Below are 17,392 nucleotides of genomic sequence, written 5' to 3' on the forward strand. Positions count from 1 at the left end.
TGGTTTTTCCAGTGGTCATGTATGGATGTGAGAGTTGGACTATAAAGAAAGCTGAGTGCTGAAGAATTGATGCTTTTGAACTGTGGTATTGGAGAAGACTCTTGAGAGTCCCTTGGACTGCGAGGAGATCCAACCAGTCCATCCTAAAGGAGATCAGTCCTGGGTGTTCATTGGAAGGACTGATGCTGAAGCTGAAACTCCAATACTTTGGCCACCTGATTCAAAGAGCTGACTCATTGGAAAAGACCCTGATGCTGGGAAAGATTGAGGGCAGGAGGAGAAGGGGACGACAGAGGATGAGATGGTTGGATGGCATCACCGGCTCAACGGACATGGGTTTGGGTGAGTTCTGGGAGTTGGTGATGGACAGGGAGGCCTGGCGTGCTGCAGTTCATGGGGTCGCAAAGAGTCGGACACGACTGAGCGACTGAACTGAACTGAACTGAATGGACCCTCCCGAGTAGAAATATTTTAATTGAGATAATACATGGGAGGCACTTAGCTTTTATTATTGCTCACTAATATGACTAAATGTTATTTAAATAATTATCCAGGTTTATTGTAAAAATTTGGACAAGAATTTATAAAAACATACCTTATAGTTCTGGTATCTAAAGACTGTTAATACATTGGTTTATTTTCTTTGATTTTTATGTAGTTTTTATCATATGGAGAATATAATTTCATATCTGGCTTTTTCCATTTGTGAATACTGCATTGGCGTTTTTCCTCGCTAAACTGATGTAGGAGAACAAATGGTCTAACATCCCAGACTGGCTGGGTGGATTCTTTTGATGTTGGCTATAAAAATTCTCTAAACCAATCAAACCGGCAGTGTGCTTTTTCACAGCCTGTTTCTTTGTCGACCCATGTGGGCTGCTCTTCCCTGCCCCATCTGATTTTACCTGGTAGTCACTGAGGAACCTTCAGGGATCGTGTCTGTGAAAACAGCTAGTAATTGGTAAAATTCTGTACACATCTACGTTACTGTAAGTGGGTGAGCTTGCTATGTAGGAAAAGCCCAGAAGCGTACTTACCCATTGCCTCCACAATTCCACTTCTAGGACTTTATCCTCTTGAAATAGTTTGGAATGAATACAGAGATTCAGCTATGAGGATGTGTGTGTGAGCATTGTTTTTCATGGTGAAAGGCTGGAAACTAATGCTTCCTGGAAGGGGTGAGTTATCAGTGTGCTAGAATACTGTGCAGACCTCAAAAAGATGCTCTCCAATATTATACCCACTTGCCACAGGTGGGTATAACTAATAATTTAAATTAGTTAAGATTAAATAAAATGAAGGATCAAATTCTTCCATCACACCAGGCAGGCATATTTCAAGTGCTCAGTAACCCTGTGTGGCTTAGTGACTACTTTATTGGGCAGCTCAGATGTTGGGCTTTTTCATCATCACAGAAAGTTCTATGGGATGGCATCGCTTCCAAAGAAGAATTCTTCTGTGGAAAGAGAATTCTTAAGAAGCAGAATGATTCAGATTTGTAGTATGTATGTTATTAAGTCCTCCCCTTGATACTTGGGGCACGGCATAGCATTTCTTCATTTTTCTAAATCCCGTCAAATCTGGCCCTGCTTGCCCTCACTCAGCAAAAGGTAGAGATTTGATATAAGTCAAATGTTGAACTCTGTAGGTATTCTCAGGACCCTGGGTGCCTGACATGGTCATTGGTGTTACTATTGCTTTTTTGTTTGAAGGCCCTGTTGCTTAGCTTTGGACCTTCTTGTCTGCCAGACACTTCAATCCACCCCTTCCCATAAATTAACTCTCCCCCGTGTTTTCCAGCAATGATTTACAAGGGTTACGTGCAGAGTAAGCCACTATTCCCCCATTCAGATGGCTGGGAATTGTTACCTAAGGGGAGGAAAAAAGGCTGAAACCACACCGCATTGGTAATCAGTTCGTTTGTGTGTTCTGCTTTAGTCTGGTTTGCAGACCTTCGTGGATGCTGTGGAGGAGGCTCTGTCATAATGGTTCCTCCCTCCCCGTCCCTTTCAGCAGCATCAGGCCTCCAGGCACCCAGGCCTCCTTAGGAACCTGCTGTCTGCCTTGGCACTGGGGTGAACTGATACAGATGACCCTTGCGCTGATTTCCTTGGCAGATGGTATCTAAGCCTAAGTGATCCTGATTTCTTGCTGGATTTTTAGCCAACGATTCCCGCCAGGTTGACTGAGAAGTGTTTCCCAGCTCGTTCCTCCCCCCACAACTAAATGCAGCTTATGTCTGCAGTATATACCCTTGCTTGCCGTCTGGTCTTACTGTTGCTTGAAGCTATGCCTCTGTTTGTACAGTTTCAGAGAAAGCTTCCCATTCGCCTTTCAGAGCTCTACTGCTGATTTTCCCTGTCTGGAAAGCTTTCCTCCCTTGGTCCACTCTCAACACAGAGTGAATCTCACTTCTTTTTTTTCCCCCAAAAAATTTCACATGTGTGTTTATTGTGAAATGATTAGCACAGTAAGTTTAGTTAACGCTCATCACTTCACATAATTAAAGTTTTTTTTCTTGTGGTGAGACCTTGTAAGTTGTACTCCCTTAGCAACTTTCAAATACACAATACAGTATTGTTAGCCATGCTGTATATTACATCCCCAGGAGTTAAGAGTAAAACTGAAAGTTTGTTCCTTTTTTTTACCACTTTTCGTTTTCTCCATCCCACCCGCTGCCTCTGGCAAACACTTGTCTCTTCAGTTTCTGTGAGTTCGGGCTTTTAAAGGTTCCACATATAGGTGAACTCATATAGTATTTGTTTTTCTCTGTCCGAACCTATTTCACTTAGCATAATGCCCCCAAGGTCCATCCACATTTTTCCAAATGGCATGATTTCCTTCTTTTTTTACAGCTGAATAATTTTCCGTCATCTCACTTCTTAATGACTGCCTCTCCATTGCTTCTGTTCATGTTGAACTTCACATGTGGTATTCTATTTATGCTTGTTCCCTATGCTTGAGTGGTTCTTAAACCTAAATGATTATAAGACTAGCCTGGGTGTTCCAAAATACATACTTTTCAATTACGTTAAATTTTGGGATCTCTCAAACATCATGAAAGAACCAAGAATAATATAATAAATACGAATGTACCTGTCCCACAGATCTATCCGATTTTTAGCATTTGCCATTTAGACTCTGATTTCTTAAAGAAAACTGTACTACAGATACTATCAAAGAGTGTCCCTCATCTCATTTCCTTCTCTTCTGCTCAGAGGTCACTATTATCCTCATGTTGGCATATAGCCTTTCTGTCCATGTTTGAATCTTTTCTCACATTAGTGTACATCTCTCTCCAACGCGTAGTATTTTAAAGTATACACAAGGTCATCATTCTGTGTCTACTTTTGCAACTTACTTTTTTCATTTATTCTTATAATTTTGAGGCCCATCCCAGTTGCCACATTTTTTAAATTGCTGTAGGGTATCTCATGGTAGGAAGAGAATAAAATTTGTTCGTGCATCTTTTTTTTGGCATATGAAAATTTATTACTATCGTGCTTTCACAATAAAATAAATTTTCAAGATCATCAAAACTTATGATCTTGGTTTTTTCTTCTTGACTTTGTATAAGGCCAAAAAAGAGACATTGGCCCGTTTGACAACCTTAAGGAGGGATGTTACCAACAGCATGACCTCTGCACCCAAATCTAGCAACCAGATCTTCATCATTTTCGTTAGTAAGATGGAAACAACCGTTGTTGGGTACGAAGGCTGTGATTTTTCTTTTTTCTTTTCATTCTTGCTTTGCTGAACCCTGACACACTTTCTGATGACAGAATTTGGCTGTTTGGCTTCAACCCCTACTTTCCCAGTACAATTCCCTTTCAGTCATCCCTTAAGAGGGCATTTAGGTTGTGACCATGAGCAGCCACACTGCAGTGAAAATCCTTATGCACCAGAGCAGGACTTCATAATATTCTCAAAGTAGAATCTTGGATCAAAGGGTTTGCACATCCTCTGCCTGTCTAGATGTTGCCAACTTACCCTCTGAACTGGCCCTACCCATGTGTACTGTCATTAGTGGTTTATGAGAGCACTTGCTTTCCCACATTTCTTCCAATATTTAGACTTGAGTTCTTAATTAGTTTCCCCAAGGCCCAAAGTGGTAAGCTACTGTGGTTTCCATGTCCTTTCCCTCGATTCCTAGTGAGGGGAGTGTGGTAGGCTGTGGCTAGGTAGGCCTCTCTGCCTTGCCCCCCACCCCCAACTCCAAGCCCCCAGTTGGATGTAGCTGGAGAACCTCAAGGACATTGAGCACAGGTGCAGAGAAGAGGGGTTGCTCCAGTGATGGTGTAGCAAGAATTTCCAGGTCTGGAACTCCAGGCCTTAGGCTGGGTGGTTGTTACTGTTGTTTAGTCACTCAGTCGTGTCCAACTCTGTGACCCTATGGACTGTAGCCCACCAGGCTTCTCTGCCCATGGGACTCTCCAGACAAGAATACTGGAGTGGGTTGCCATGCCCTCCTCCAGGGGATCTTCCTGACCCAGGCATTGAACCTGCGTCTCCTACTTGACAGGTGGATGCTTTTCCACTGAGCCACCAGGGAAGCCCTAGTGCTGGGGAATCAGGTCTAATTCTTCTGGAGGGTTGAAAGCTTGCCTTCTGCATGGATTCTGGATGCTCCTTTTAGGGCTCAGCATCTCCAAGGCAGCTCTGGGCTTCTCTGTCCTGGCTGGTGTCTTGCTTTCTGAAAGCTGCTGAGATCACTGAACTAAGGGTGCTCCCTGGTGAGAAAACCAGCAACACAGTGGGGAGCCACTTTCTGGACCCCACTTCTGGTGGAGGTGTTGGGGAGTGATGGCTCGGAAGGCAGGCAGGCTCTTGAATTACGTGGTCTGGGTTCAGATCCTGATTATGTCACGTTAGGCCAGTTACAGAGCCTCTCTGTACCTCCATGGGCTCTTTCCCTGGAAAGGGGAGATACTATAGCATTCTTGGGGGGAGTGGATGAGGTCGTGCATGCAAGGCACTTATGCCCACTGCCTGGTCCTTCAGCAGCATCACCACATGCTTACTAATCTGTGCTCTGAGGCTGGGTTTGAGGGCTGGGGGTGTTGTCTGTGTCCGGATTCCCAGTGCCTAGCTCAGTGCTGGTACTGAAGTGGGAGCTCAGTGAATGGTTGTTGAATGAATGTATGGGTTTCTACTTAGGTCTGAACTTCAGTTTGCCTGTATGGAGGACTCTGTTAAGACTATTGAGTTTTACTCTAGGATCAATGGGAATGTTTTCAACCAGGGACCTTTGTGATCCCAGTGGTGGTCTTGAAACAGAAATGAGGCCTCTTGGTCCACCTGGCATTTTGATTCCTGAAATATCTGGTCACCAACCATGAAATCAGGTGTTTCTGACTCATTTTCACACTGACTTTGAAAAATCATTCTTCCCATTTCCTCTCTCCCTGAGATGTTTTTTCTTTGCCTTCTTGGCCTTTCTGAAACACATTCAGAACTTTTTTTTTTTTCCTTTGATGACTTTGAAATACCCAAGTATTTGGAGTTTGCATTTGAGCTTGTCTCCAAGTTTTAGAGAGTACTCTTTTTCATGACCTAGGACGTACTGAAGGGTCAGTGCTAAGTTAGACTCTGGAAGGAGAGTCCTGAGAATTCTGGATATGTTGTAGGTCTGCTGCAAGTTCAGATGGCTCATCTCAGTCTGTTTTGCCTCTATAGAATCCTTTTTTCCATTTTTATATCAATGAGGGTATACACACCCTGTGGGGCCATCATGCAGACTAAGTGACTGATGATAATTTTCCATATGTTGGTTCTGCTCTGACTTCAAGGAAATGAACAGCTTGCTTCTGGGAGGTTCATTTAGTTTCCTGGTTCTCTGGAGCACCTCCTTTTAAATGAGTTCCTAAGGTGAACAGAAGAGCCTCAAAGATTTTGAAATAGAAATGCCCTTCCTCTAAGTACATTTAGAGGAAGACACACAGGCTATTCCCTTGTCTGTTTAAATAATTTTCATTTATTTGAGAGGGGGAGGATGCAAGCAGAACGGAATGAAATTGAGCTCTCTCTGGACTTGAGTTATTTGCACACATAGGGCATCATACAAAGGCTATTTAGTGTTCCGGAAACCCAGGGGAACAGGGAACAAAGCAGAGAGTAAAAGGCTGGCTTTGTAAAATAAATAAATAGCAATACCACATGGAAAGGGTGACTTGAGTGAAGGGTGGGAAATAACATGGTAAAGATGAACCCAGAAGAAGACATAATCAAAACAACACAGAAATCAGAGTGCAAAGTTGTAAGTGTTAATGGAAGGGCAGAGTCGAGTCATGTACTGACCATTAGCCAGAATTGTGGACAGAGGATGGGCCAGCCTGCGGGAACAATGGATTTCAATCCCATTGGATTCAAATTTTAATTACGATTCGTTTGTATGGCCTGGGATTTGGAGATGAACATATTTGTGTTGTGTGTGTATATGTATACACACACACACACAGCCCTTATATAGATGTGTGTGTATACATATATATGAACATTGCTGTCTTTTTTTCTGGGAAGAAGTTCAGTGTCAGACATAGGAGGTCATCACATTACATTTACTTCTCTGTTTTACTTTTTTCTGCATCTATTGAGATGACCATATATGGTTTTTTGGATTTTTTTAAAAAATTTATTTATTTATTTATTTGGTTGCACTGGGTCTTAGTTGTGGCACATGGGGTTTTTAGTTGCAGCATGCCTTAATTGCAGCCTGTGGGATCTAGTTTCATGACCAGGGATCGAATCTGGGCCCCCAGTATTGGGAGTGCAAAGTGTTAGCCTTTGGACCACCAGGGAAGTCCCTGCTTCTCTTTTTAAAATTGATCTATTAGGGATGGTCACTAGCTTCTTAGAACAATTACTTATTGTTCCCCTACTTGTGAGGCCTTATGGCACGTACTGGTGGGTATGCAGAGCTCCCCTGACCTTAACTGAGTGTTTAGCATGAGAGAGAAGATGTGCACATAGGTCTGAGTAAGGGGTGTGCGATCGTGCCGAGTGATGCAGTTAGGAGAATGGCTCAGATCCAATGCTGCCCAAGTTCAGAGGAGGACCACACCTCTTCCGACTGTGATGGACAGACAGGGGTTGTGAAGGAGGTCCTTGATATGAGCTTGGGTGAAAGGGTGGGAGGAAGCCTGGAATTCCAAGCTGGCAAGGGCAGAGCCCCAGAGGTGGGAAGGTGTACGGTATATCTGGGGAGCCACCAAGGTTACAGTTTTGCAGGAGTCTCAAGGAGCAGTGGGAGATAGAGCTGGGAAGAGGGCGTGTCTGTTACGAAGACTGCGTCTGCTTAGCTGTGTTCCAGTTAATGGCACTGACTGTGTCCCAGGCTCTGTGGAAAGTGCTTCACACACATGCTTTGGTCACATCTTCTCAATATCCCTGTGAAATAAGGACTGTCACCGTCATGGCTTGATCTAGTAGGAGACTGATGCTCAGAGAAATGAAGCAACTGTCTAGACTTGGGTGAGAGCTAATCTGTGGACCCTGGTCTTTATTAGCAGCAGGGCCTGTGCTTTGGTGGTGGAGTAGTGATGATAGTGATGACCAGAGATGCCAGTGAGACCTCTGGCTTTTGTGCTCAGCCTTGGGAAGCCTTTACCTTGATCAAATCCGTTTGGAAAGGCTGGGGTTGGCCTTTTTATGGAGGCTGTGAAACATCTGAGTAACGAGGGCCTGGCTTGGGCTGTCAGATTCAGGAAGAGGTCTGAATTTGGAGACCTTGGAGTGAGCAGTTTCCCCTGAATGGCGAGAGCAGGAGCTGAGTTTGTAAATTAGGGTAAGACTTTGAGCTGGGGAGGAAGCGGAGGCAGCCATGCATCACTCATGGGCATTGTTGGGTGACTCCCATGCTTGAATTAATGGACCAGAAAAATAATGAAAAGTAAACCAAGAAAGGTTAGACTTTGATCCAATGAAAAAAATCAGCTTTTTATCCTAGCACTGCCATTTTATAATAGAAATCACATTTTAATTGGACAGTTTAGGAGTGTCTCATTCTCAGAACAAAGGCTGGTCCTTTAAATGGGGTAAGTTTAGTTCTAAGAAGAACCTTAGCAAATGTTCCTTCAATTTCTGATTTCATCGCTGACCGCCGAATGCTTTGCAGTCGACCAAGGTGTTCTTGCCGCATGCATTTGGGAACCGTGGGTGGAGGATGTGCTGTTCCGAGGTGTGACTGCGGGGGAAGGAAACTGGAGGCAGAAACTGGGGGCAGTGCGAGGATGTCGGTAACTGGTGTTCAGTATGTGAGTGTTTAGGATTTAGGGAGGTTTTACTGCGACAGGGAGCCCTGACGATGTTGAGAGGAACTGGGGAGGCCTCCTGAGAACACAGGAGGGCGGGACATGCCTGAGAGATGAGGGAGGGAAGTGGAAGGGAGAGGGACAGTCTGACATTTATTTAGCACCTGCCAGAGATGCATCGTGCGAGATCTCTCACTTAATCCTCATAAAATGTCTCTGGTAGGCAGAGGCACTGTTATCTGCATTTTATAGGTGAGGAAACTGAAGCTGCAGATGTTGGAGGTACTGAAGTCACCTCACAGCCAGATCGCAGAGTTGGGGTCCCCCTGCTCTTTGGAACCTAAAGGGTGACGTCTGTATTTGGAGTAACAGTCGTGATGTGTTGGGGCTCTCTGCGTTTCCTGGTCCAGGCCCTACTCCCGCCCATCTGTGCGGCTGCCCTCTCTCCCATGGGCCCGAACCCCTCGAAGGCCCTCCCGGAAAACTCATGATGGAGTCTTTGAATGGCTGCCCAAGAACGGTTTTCGGGTTTTCAGCCATTTTTCTTTTCTAATGCAAGCTCCATCTGGCTAGTGGGTTAACGGGTCCCAACTTATCCCAGGCCACTGACTTCCTAATTTTCGAGCATGAGCCATGGAGAAGATCCGCCCTCAAGAGCTTATGGCTTAATGAGCCCAGTCAAAGTCGGTCTCAAGTCGTGGGCATCAGCTTTGATCGTGGTGATGGGCACTTGGGTCCCACCATGGTGAGGAGGGCTGGCTGTGTCCATGATTTATTCATCACTTCCTTGGCCACTCCGTCTGCCCGGCTCCAGGCTCTATCTCTCCGTGCTCCCTGTGGGGCCTCCAGGGCCTCACATCTGGATGTTTCTCACAGCTGGAAGGCAGCCAGATGTTGGAAGCAGCAGTGCACACCTTGAGTAAACTGTTTTTCAGCAGCCTGTGGGGCTCCTTACTGGCAGACCAGCGCCTCCTCCTCCTCCTCCTCCTCCCAGCCATGTGGGGCCCACGTGTGGGTGCACGTTTGCTCAGAGACCCACTGATAAAATATTTACGTCGGTGACTTGGTCCCAAACCCTGGTGGTGTGTCTTAAAAGTTTTAACAACACATCAGCCCTCAGGATGCAGGCATGTTGGCTTTTGGTTTCTTGCTTGCGGTTTTTGTTTTTACGAGGAGTGAAGAAGCAGGGCCTGCTCTTCTGGGCCTTCCCCGAAGGCTGGCTGCTGTTGGGAGAAACGGCTGCCTTGTGTGGCTTGGTGAGCACCCCATGTGCCCCTGGCAGCCTTCTCAGCTCTTGGCATCCTTAGCCCTTGAACCCTCTCACCATCTTCTGGGTGAGTTGAATTGTGTGCCCCCCAGAACGATATGTTCATGTCCTCACCCCTGGGATCTGTGGATGTGACCTTATTTGGCAGTGGGGTCTTTGCAAATGTACTAATAGTAAAGGTGATATCCTACTGGATTAGGGTGGGCTCACATTCCAAGGACTGATGTCCTTAAGAGGAGGGGATGCACAGATAGATAGACCCAGAGAGAGATGGCTGTGTGAAGACAGAGGCAGAGACTGGAGTGATGTTGGTACAGGCCAAGGAGCACCAAGGATTTCTGGTTACCATGGAAGCTAGGAGAGAGGCCAAGAAGCATCTCCCTGGAGCCTTCACAGAGTGTAGCCCTTCCAATACCTTCGTAACGTATAACCTCCAGAACTGAAAGAGAATACATTTGGGTTTTTTTTGGAAGTATAGTTAATTTGCAGTGTTCTGTGTTAGTTTCAAGTGTATAGTAAAGTGATCCAGTTATATATACCTACACACACACACACACACACACACACACACACACATGCACATGTAATTTTTTCAGATTCTTCTCCATTATAGATTATCACAACATATTTAGTGGAGTTCCCCATACCATACAGCAGGTCCTGTTGTTTACTGTTTTGTATATAGTAACGTGTATATGTTAATCCCAAATTCCTAATTTATCTCCCCTCACCCCCTTTAGTACTGTAAGTTACCAGTTTGTTTCTTTTGCCTGTGAGCCTGTTTATGTTTTGTATATAAGTTCATTTGTATCATTTTTTAGATTCCATGTATAAGTGATATCATATGGTATTTGTCTTTCTCTGACCTACCTCACTTAGTATTAATAGGATAATCTCTAGGTTCATCCATGTGGTTTCAAGTGGCATTATTTCATTCTTTTTTATGGCTAATATTCCATCGTATATATGTATCACATCTTCTTTATCAGTTCCTCTGTTGATGGATGTTTAGGTTGCTTCTATGTCTTGGCTGTTGTAGATTTCTCTTATTTTAAGCCACCCGGACGTACGTTTTAAGTCTCTTCAGTTGTGTCCAACTCTTCACGACCCTGTGGACTGGGCTGTAGCCCACCAGGCTCCTCTGTTCATGGGATTCTCCAGGCGAGAATACTGGAGGGAGTCGCCATGCCCTCCTCCCGGAGTTTTTCCTGACCTCAGGATGGAACCCGACTCTCTTATGTCTCCTGCATTGGCAGGCAGGTTCTTTACCACTAGCGCCACCTGAAAAGCCCAAGCCACCTTGTTTGTGGCAACTTATTAAGCAGAACTAGGAACCGGTAGAGAAGGAATTACCTAGAAGAGAATTAACCTCATTTGCCGACACACAAACCAAGGCTCATTGCCCCAGGTCACTCAGCTCCTGTGTGGAGACAGGAGTGAGGGATTGTGTGGTGCTGTAGCCAAGGTCTTGCTTTCAAGGTGAGGTGGAGACTCTGATGCCTGTTATCTGGGTCACCCTAATGAGGAGCTGGGACTCAGAGGGAGGTCACCCAGTTGCAGTTTAGATCTGCTTTCAATCTGGATTCAGCCAGATGATGTTTCTCTGAGTATGACTTGGGGAAAACCCTTGCTTTGGCTGAAGGGACACAGCTGTTTTCTGTCCAGGGGACCCAAGTATTGTTTGGAGATGTCATATCTTTTCTGTGTCGTGACATGTATGTTCAGGGAGGCTCATTGTCATCAAGGACCAAGATTCATCCTACAGAGAGGTTACACCACTTGCCCCGAATCTGTCAGTAGTTGGAAGAAAGAAGAGAAATAACAGAAGGTGTCATCCTTCTTAATCTCTCTAATCCTGTCTCTTCCCAGCTCTGCTCTTATCTCTGTGCACTTGTGTTCTCTGTCCTTGTTCTCAGCTGGGGGTGAGGTTGGGGGGGACATAAGTAGGCAGGGGTCACATGTTGGAAAGATATTATTCTAAGGCCAGTGGGTCACCCATAATACAGAAGGTTTATATGGGAGGGAGTGTCGTGAATGTCGGATATTATTATAGGCTGAATTGTGCCAGTCTGCCTTTCCCAAATTCACACCCGTGTTGAAACCCTAAGCCCTGTACCTCAGAATGGGTACCTTTAAAGAGAGAGAGGGCCTTTAAAGAGGTGATTAAAATGAGGCTAAGGTAGGCCCTCATCCCATCTGACTGGTGTCCCTTCTGAAAGAGGAAATTTGGACGCACAGAGATAGACCAGGGATGCAGGCAGGCAGAGGAAAGTCCACGTGAGGACGCAGCGAGGAGGGGCCGCCTGCAAGCCAAGGAGAGAGGTCTCGGGAGAAACCAAGACTGCCCACACCTCGGTCTTGGACTTCTGGTTTCCAGAAGTGTGAGAAAATACATTTGTATTGTTTAAGCCATGCAGTCTGAGCAGACTCATGGAAACATTTCAAAGATGAGTGTAGCAGCAGCGGGGAGAGGGGGTGATGTTGTGGGCACTCAGAGCAGCTGGGAGCTTGCAGGGGAGACATTAAGATGGCCTCACGAGGGTGGTGACTGCAGAGATGGAAAGAAGTGGGTGGGTTACAAAACAGCGTAGAGGTAGAATGCACAGGGGCTTGTCATCCATTACTGGGAGGGGGCCCCAGTGAGGGGAATGAACCCAGGAAGCACCTGCATTTTTATCTGGATGAAGAGGTAGCATTTCTGCCTGGTAGCCCTGTTCACCAGGATCCAGGGGACCTCCTGAGGACTGCAGGTATGGGGGACCAGGAGTCCAAATTATCTGTGAAAAGAACCCAGTTCCTGGGTTTTGTATCTGGAGCTCAGAGGAGACCTCTGGGCATCAGTAGGAACTTGGAAAGTGATGGGGAAGTCCTAAAAGAGGAAGAACAGAAAAGGAACCATGATGGCTTAGACATGTTCATTAGGATTTGCCTTTAAATTGGCAATAACTATTGGCAACCCTCTCCAGTATTCTTGCCTGGAAAATCTCAGGGACGGGGGAGCCTGGTGGGCTGCCGCCTATGGGGTCGCACAGAGTCGGACATGACTGAAGTGACTTAGCAGCAGCAGCATAGTGGTTCAAAATTTAAGGAAAATATGGTGAAAAAGTAGTTCTCTCTCTGTCTCCCCACTGCTGCTTCACTGTGCAGTTTACCATTTAGCAGTTATGCTAGTTCCCCAGCGCAGAGGAATCCAGCTCTCAGATTCTTGGGTGTTCTTTCAGAGATAGCTGTTTATGGCTACACAACATATAACATATGATATATAACAGCAGTCCTCGACCTTTATGGCACCTGGGACTGATTTTGTGGAAGACCATTTTTCTGTGGACTGGGGCAGGGGCAATGGTGTTGAGATGACTCTCATAGGGAGCTCACAACCTTGATCCCTCACATGTGCATTTCATAGTAGGGTTCACGCTTCTGTGAGAATCTAATGCCGCTGCTGATTTGATAGGAGGAGGAGCTCAGGTGGTAGTGCTAGCGATGGGGAGCGGCTGGAAATACAGATGAAGCTTTGCGCGCTCACCCATGACTCACCTCCTGCTATGCAGCCTGGTTCCTAACAGGCCACAGACCCATTGGGGACCCCTGATATGTAATATATAGACAGAGGTGGATCGATGCATATCCATATATAATATCTATCTATGATTTATATACCATATATAATATTGTGTATATATAGCTTAAATTTAATTTTTTAATAGAAATCATAGCATGCATGCTGTTCTACCGTGTGTATCTACTTACTGATTTCAGTTTTGTTTTGAAAAAGAAATGTAACCTTGGGGTTTAGTATTCATAAGGTGTAAAAAAATCACACAATGAAAAGTCTTCCTCCTTCTTTGTCTCCAGTCACACCAGGTCTCCTTCCTGGACTCTTATTTGTTTGTATTTTGGTTATTATTGTTGCCAAATATATTTCAGAGCTCTCTCTATCAGAACAGAAAGAGCTGCTGCATTTATTTTTATGGTTGATGGTCTTCAATGTATTCTGCTATGTGGGTACACCATACATGACTTAACCAGTCTTCTCTTGGTAGGTTAGATGATTCACATCCCTGCTGTGACAGACACTGTTATATTAAATAGCCTTATGCACAGGTTATTTCAAATGTCCAATGAAGTAGAATTGTTGAAGAGCCAAGTGCTTTTGATATTTTGATCATTACTGCCTAATTGTCTCCAGAGAGGCTGTTCCAGTTCACTCCCACTGGCTGTGAATGAGGGTGCTGGTTCCCCCACTGCTTTCCAACTCACTTCGTTATCTAACATTTTATCATAGTCTCCATCTCATTGTATTACTCTTGTAATGAGTGATCATCTTTTCAAAATGACCTTTTCTTATTGATTTGTAAAGCTACTTATATATTAAGGAAATTAGCCTTTTGTGGTGTATGTTGTAGAATGTATTTTCTTTCTTTAGTCAGATTTATTAATCCTTTTTTTCCTCAATGAAAAAATTCTTCCAGATTTTCACATCATACTAAAGTCTTCCTCATGCCAAAATTACATGTTAAAAAATCTGTCTTTTCCTTTTATTTTTCATATTTAAATATTTTATCCATGAGGAGTTTATTTTGGTGTCATGTATTAATCAAGGGCCCAAATTACTTGTTTTCCAAGTGGCCACCTATTTCTTCCTGTCATTTATTGAATAATGCCCCCTGCACACTGACTAGACCTCCTATATTGGTTTTCTATTGCTGTGTAACAATATGATAACCAATATAGTGTCTTAAACAGCACACATTTATTTTCTCACAGCTTCTGTGGGTTAGGAATCTGGGCATGGCTTAGCCAGATTCTCTACAAGTCTCCAGTGAAAGTGTCAGCTGGGGCTGAAGTCTCATATGAGGCTCTCCTGGGGAAGGATCCATTTCCAAACTCGTCTGGTGGTCAGCAGCATTTATTCCCTGGCGGGCTCTGGATTGAGGCATCGTTTTCTTACTGGCTGTGGCTCGCAGTTCCTTGCCATGTGGGTCCCTAGACGGCCTCTTGCTCCATCAAGTCAGCAATAGAAAGGGGGGACCTATGGTCTTCTGTAACATCCCATTACCTTTGGTGTACTAGAAGCAAGTCACAGTCCTGTCCGCATTCAGGAGGAAATGATCACACAAGGACATGACATCAGAAACCATGGAGGGACCTGACCTTAAGAGTGTGTCTTGGCAACCTGGATGGGAGGGGAGTTTGGGGGAGAATGGACGCATGTATATATATGTATGGATGACCCCTTTGCTATCTACCTGAAACTGTCACAACATCGTTTGTTAATTGACTGGGCTTCCCTGGGATCATAGATGGTAAAGAATCTGCCTGCAATGCAGGAGACCTGGGTTTGATCCCTGGGTAGGGAGGATTCCCTGGAGAAGGGAGTGGCAACTCACCCCAGAATTCTTGCCTAGAAAATTTCATGGACAGAGGAGCCTGGCAGGCTACAGTCCCTGGGATCGCAAAGAGTTGGATATGACTGAACGACTAACATTGTCACTGTCAATACAAAATAAAAAATTTTTAAAAGAACCAATTGAAAAATATGTCTTGATTTAAAACACCTTTTGAGTAATTCATAAATTATATAAAGTCAGCATAAACTTATTTTATGATCTTTTTTCTAACTGAAGAATAATTGCATACTGCTAATTTATTTATTAAAGATTTTTGTCTATGTCCCAAGAACTCTAATTGTGTCACATTTGAGGATAAATGGAAACAACAAATAAATTTTTTTCATAATTAAAAAAAATAGTGTATCTGCCACTCTACCTTCTCATAATTTAATTATCTATGTATATGTGACTTCATTTCTGTAATGCTGCCAGCTCCTAAGGAGTAAGAGACACCTGCTTCCGGATGGGGAGGAGGTGCCTTGGAGCTGTGCTCATCTTTCCCGACTGCCTGGCCTTGGATCCTGACCCTAGCCAGCTGTGGACTCTGTTTCACTGATTCACTTCGGCATCTGGCTGTATTCCTTGGCTGACCTCAATGTGAGGGACTTCTTGCTGTCTTCACGTCCACGTTCCATGTCTCCAGGCTGAGATAGCCTAGCATCTGCTTTGGTGTCATGGAGGTTTGCAGCTTCTCTTCCATCCATTTGACCGTAGAATTTGACCCATTCTGTGCTTTGTTACAGATGCTGCTTATATTGATGAATGTTACTTTCTGGCCACACCACTGCCTCTAGGTGCCATCACATGTGTGGCTGCAACTTGAAAGCGTTATCCTGGTAGAAGAAGGCAGTGAGAAGATAAGCTGTGGGGTGTTTCAGGTGCCGATGGGTTAGTACCCAGCCCTTCTCCCTGGAGGACACGAGTGTGCACACCAGGCCTCAGGAAGGAGGATGGAAATTCTAGCAGCTGTGTTCTCTCCACTTTTGTTTTCCCACGTTTCCTGAAGTCAATTTTGTTACCTATAGTTTGTGACCGAGAAAAAAAGAAAGGCCCCGTTTTCTTTCCCCAAAGTCATCGTGGATCGATTGGCCTGCTGGGAGGAGAGGATTTTAAAAAGTAATTAAGAGATGGTGGGTTAAAGAAAGTTAGCAAAAACCCCAACAATAATGAACAATGTGCTAACTAGTGTGCTAACTGTGTAATCTCTCGGCTTTGTAGGGTAGAAGGTTTAAAGTCTTGGTGTGGGTGGCGGGAAAGGATCCTCCAGCTGGGCTGGGCCAGACAGCTGGCAAGGAAGAGGAGGGGGCTTTTGAAAAAGTGGAAGAATATGAAACCAAAAGAAAGAATTTTTCTGTTGCTTGGATGTGCTAATGGTGGTAGAAACTTAGAGGAAGTAAGGACTTGGGTGCTCAGGCCCAAGAGAACGGCCACTTAGAAGATGCCCTTGGCAGGGTTGGAGTGGATGCAGAGAGGGGACCATTTTGATATCAGAGTAGATGGAGTTGGCTGGTGCAGAATGGAGGGCTTGCATTTTCCCAGAAGTGCAGAGTGCTGAAGGGAAGTCCAGGCCCTGAAGTAGAAATGAGAGTGATCTCACAGTTGGGGCGGAGGGCATCAGAGTAGGATAAGGTGATATTGACAATAAACGTGCCAGGTAATTCTTTAAACTTGTTAGTGAATCATATCATGGTAGAATTTGAATTTGCAATTAAGAAAAACATAATTGTATGGGTTAATACTGTGAATCCAGAGATGTGGCGAGTCAGTGTCCTAGTGGGAAAAGGAAGATTTAATGAAAATGTCTTGGGATTTACAGATGGTGGGGCTGGAAAGTTTGACCTCCACAGTAGGTGATGGGAAGTGGCTTGGGGAAGCCTCTGAAGGAAGTTGTGTAGAGAAGAGAGGGGGTGAGGGTCCTGGGAGAATGGATGAGGGATGTTTCCTGGAAATACTGACACAGACGCACTGAGGGAATGAAGATGTGATATATCGTGTGTACACTCCTTGCCCCACTCCCAGGCCAGTGGATGGATTTTGTTTCATTCATCAAGTTTGCTATGTTCCAGGCATTGTGTTAGGCACTTGGGGATTCTCAGTTGAATAACACAATCGTCTCTCCAGGAGCTCAACAGAGTGTGTTTGGGAAACACATCTTCAGGTATCTGAGATGCTATTGAGATGAAGGAGACTTCATTCCTAGAAGATCATAGGTTGGCTTCTTAGCCTCTTGGTGTCACCTAAGCAGGAGGCGCTTCCCAGGTGGCTCAGTGGTTAAAAAAAAAAAAAAAAAAAGAAAGAAAGAAAAGAAAATCCACCTGCAAGGCAGGAGATGCATGGTTGAGGGTTCAATCCTGGGTTGGAAAGATTTCCTGGAGAAGGAAATGGCAACCTACTCCACTATTCTTGCCTGGGAAGTCCCATGGACAGAGGAGCCTCGTGGGCTACAGTCCAGGGGGTTGCAAAGAGTCGGACACGATTGAAGT

The 17,392-nt window shown here is 44.9% G+C and overlaps 1 protein-coding gene across 4 annotated transcripts in view; it reads left to right on the forward strand.

The window, feature by feature from the left end:
• Positions 1 to 17,392, forward strand: part of LDLRAD3 (low density lipoprotein receptor class A domain containing 3) — a 263,153-nt gene that overhangs the window by 13,663 nt on the left and 232,098 nt on the right. Inside the window, exon 1 of one of the 4 annotated variants that reach the window (XM_043482559.1) lies at positions 15,664 to 15,797. The exons of the other annotated variants lie outside the window; for them this stretch is intronic. Within the exon in view, the coding sequence (XP_043338494.1) occupies positions 15,794 to 15,797 (4 nt within the window). The 5' untranslated portion in view covers positions 15,664 to 15,793. Of the gene's footprint in view, positions 1 to 15,663; positions 15,798 to 17,392 lie in introns of those variants that run through there. 4 annotated transcript variants of the gene reach the window in all.

The sequence above is a fragment of the Cervus canadensis genome, chromosome 11, assembly GCF_019320065.1.
Source record: "Cervus canadensis isolate Bull #8, Minnesota chromosome 11, ASM1932006v1, whole genome shotgun sequence".
NCBI lineage: Eukaryota > Metazoa > Chordata > Mammalia > Artiodactyla > Cervidae > Cervus > Cervus canadensis.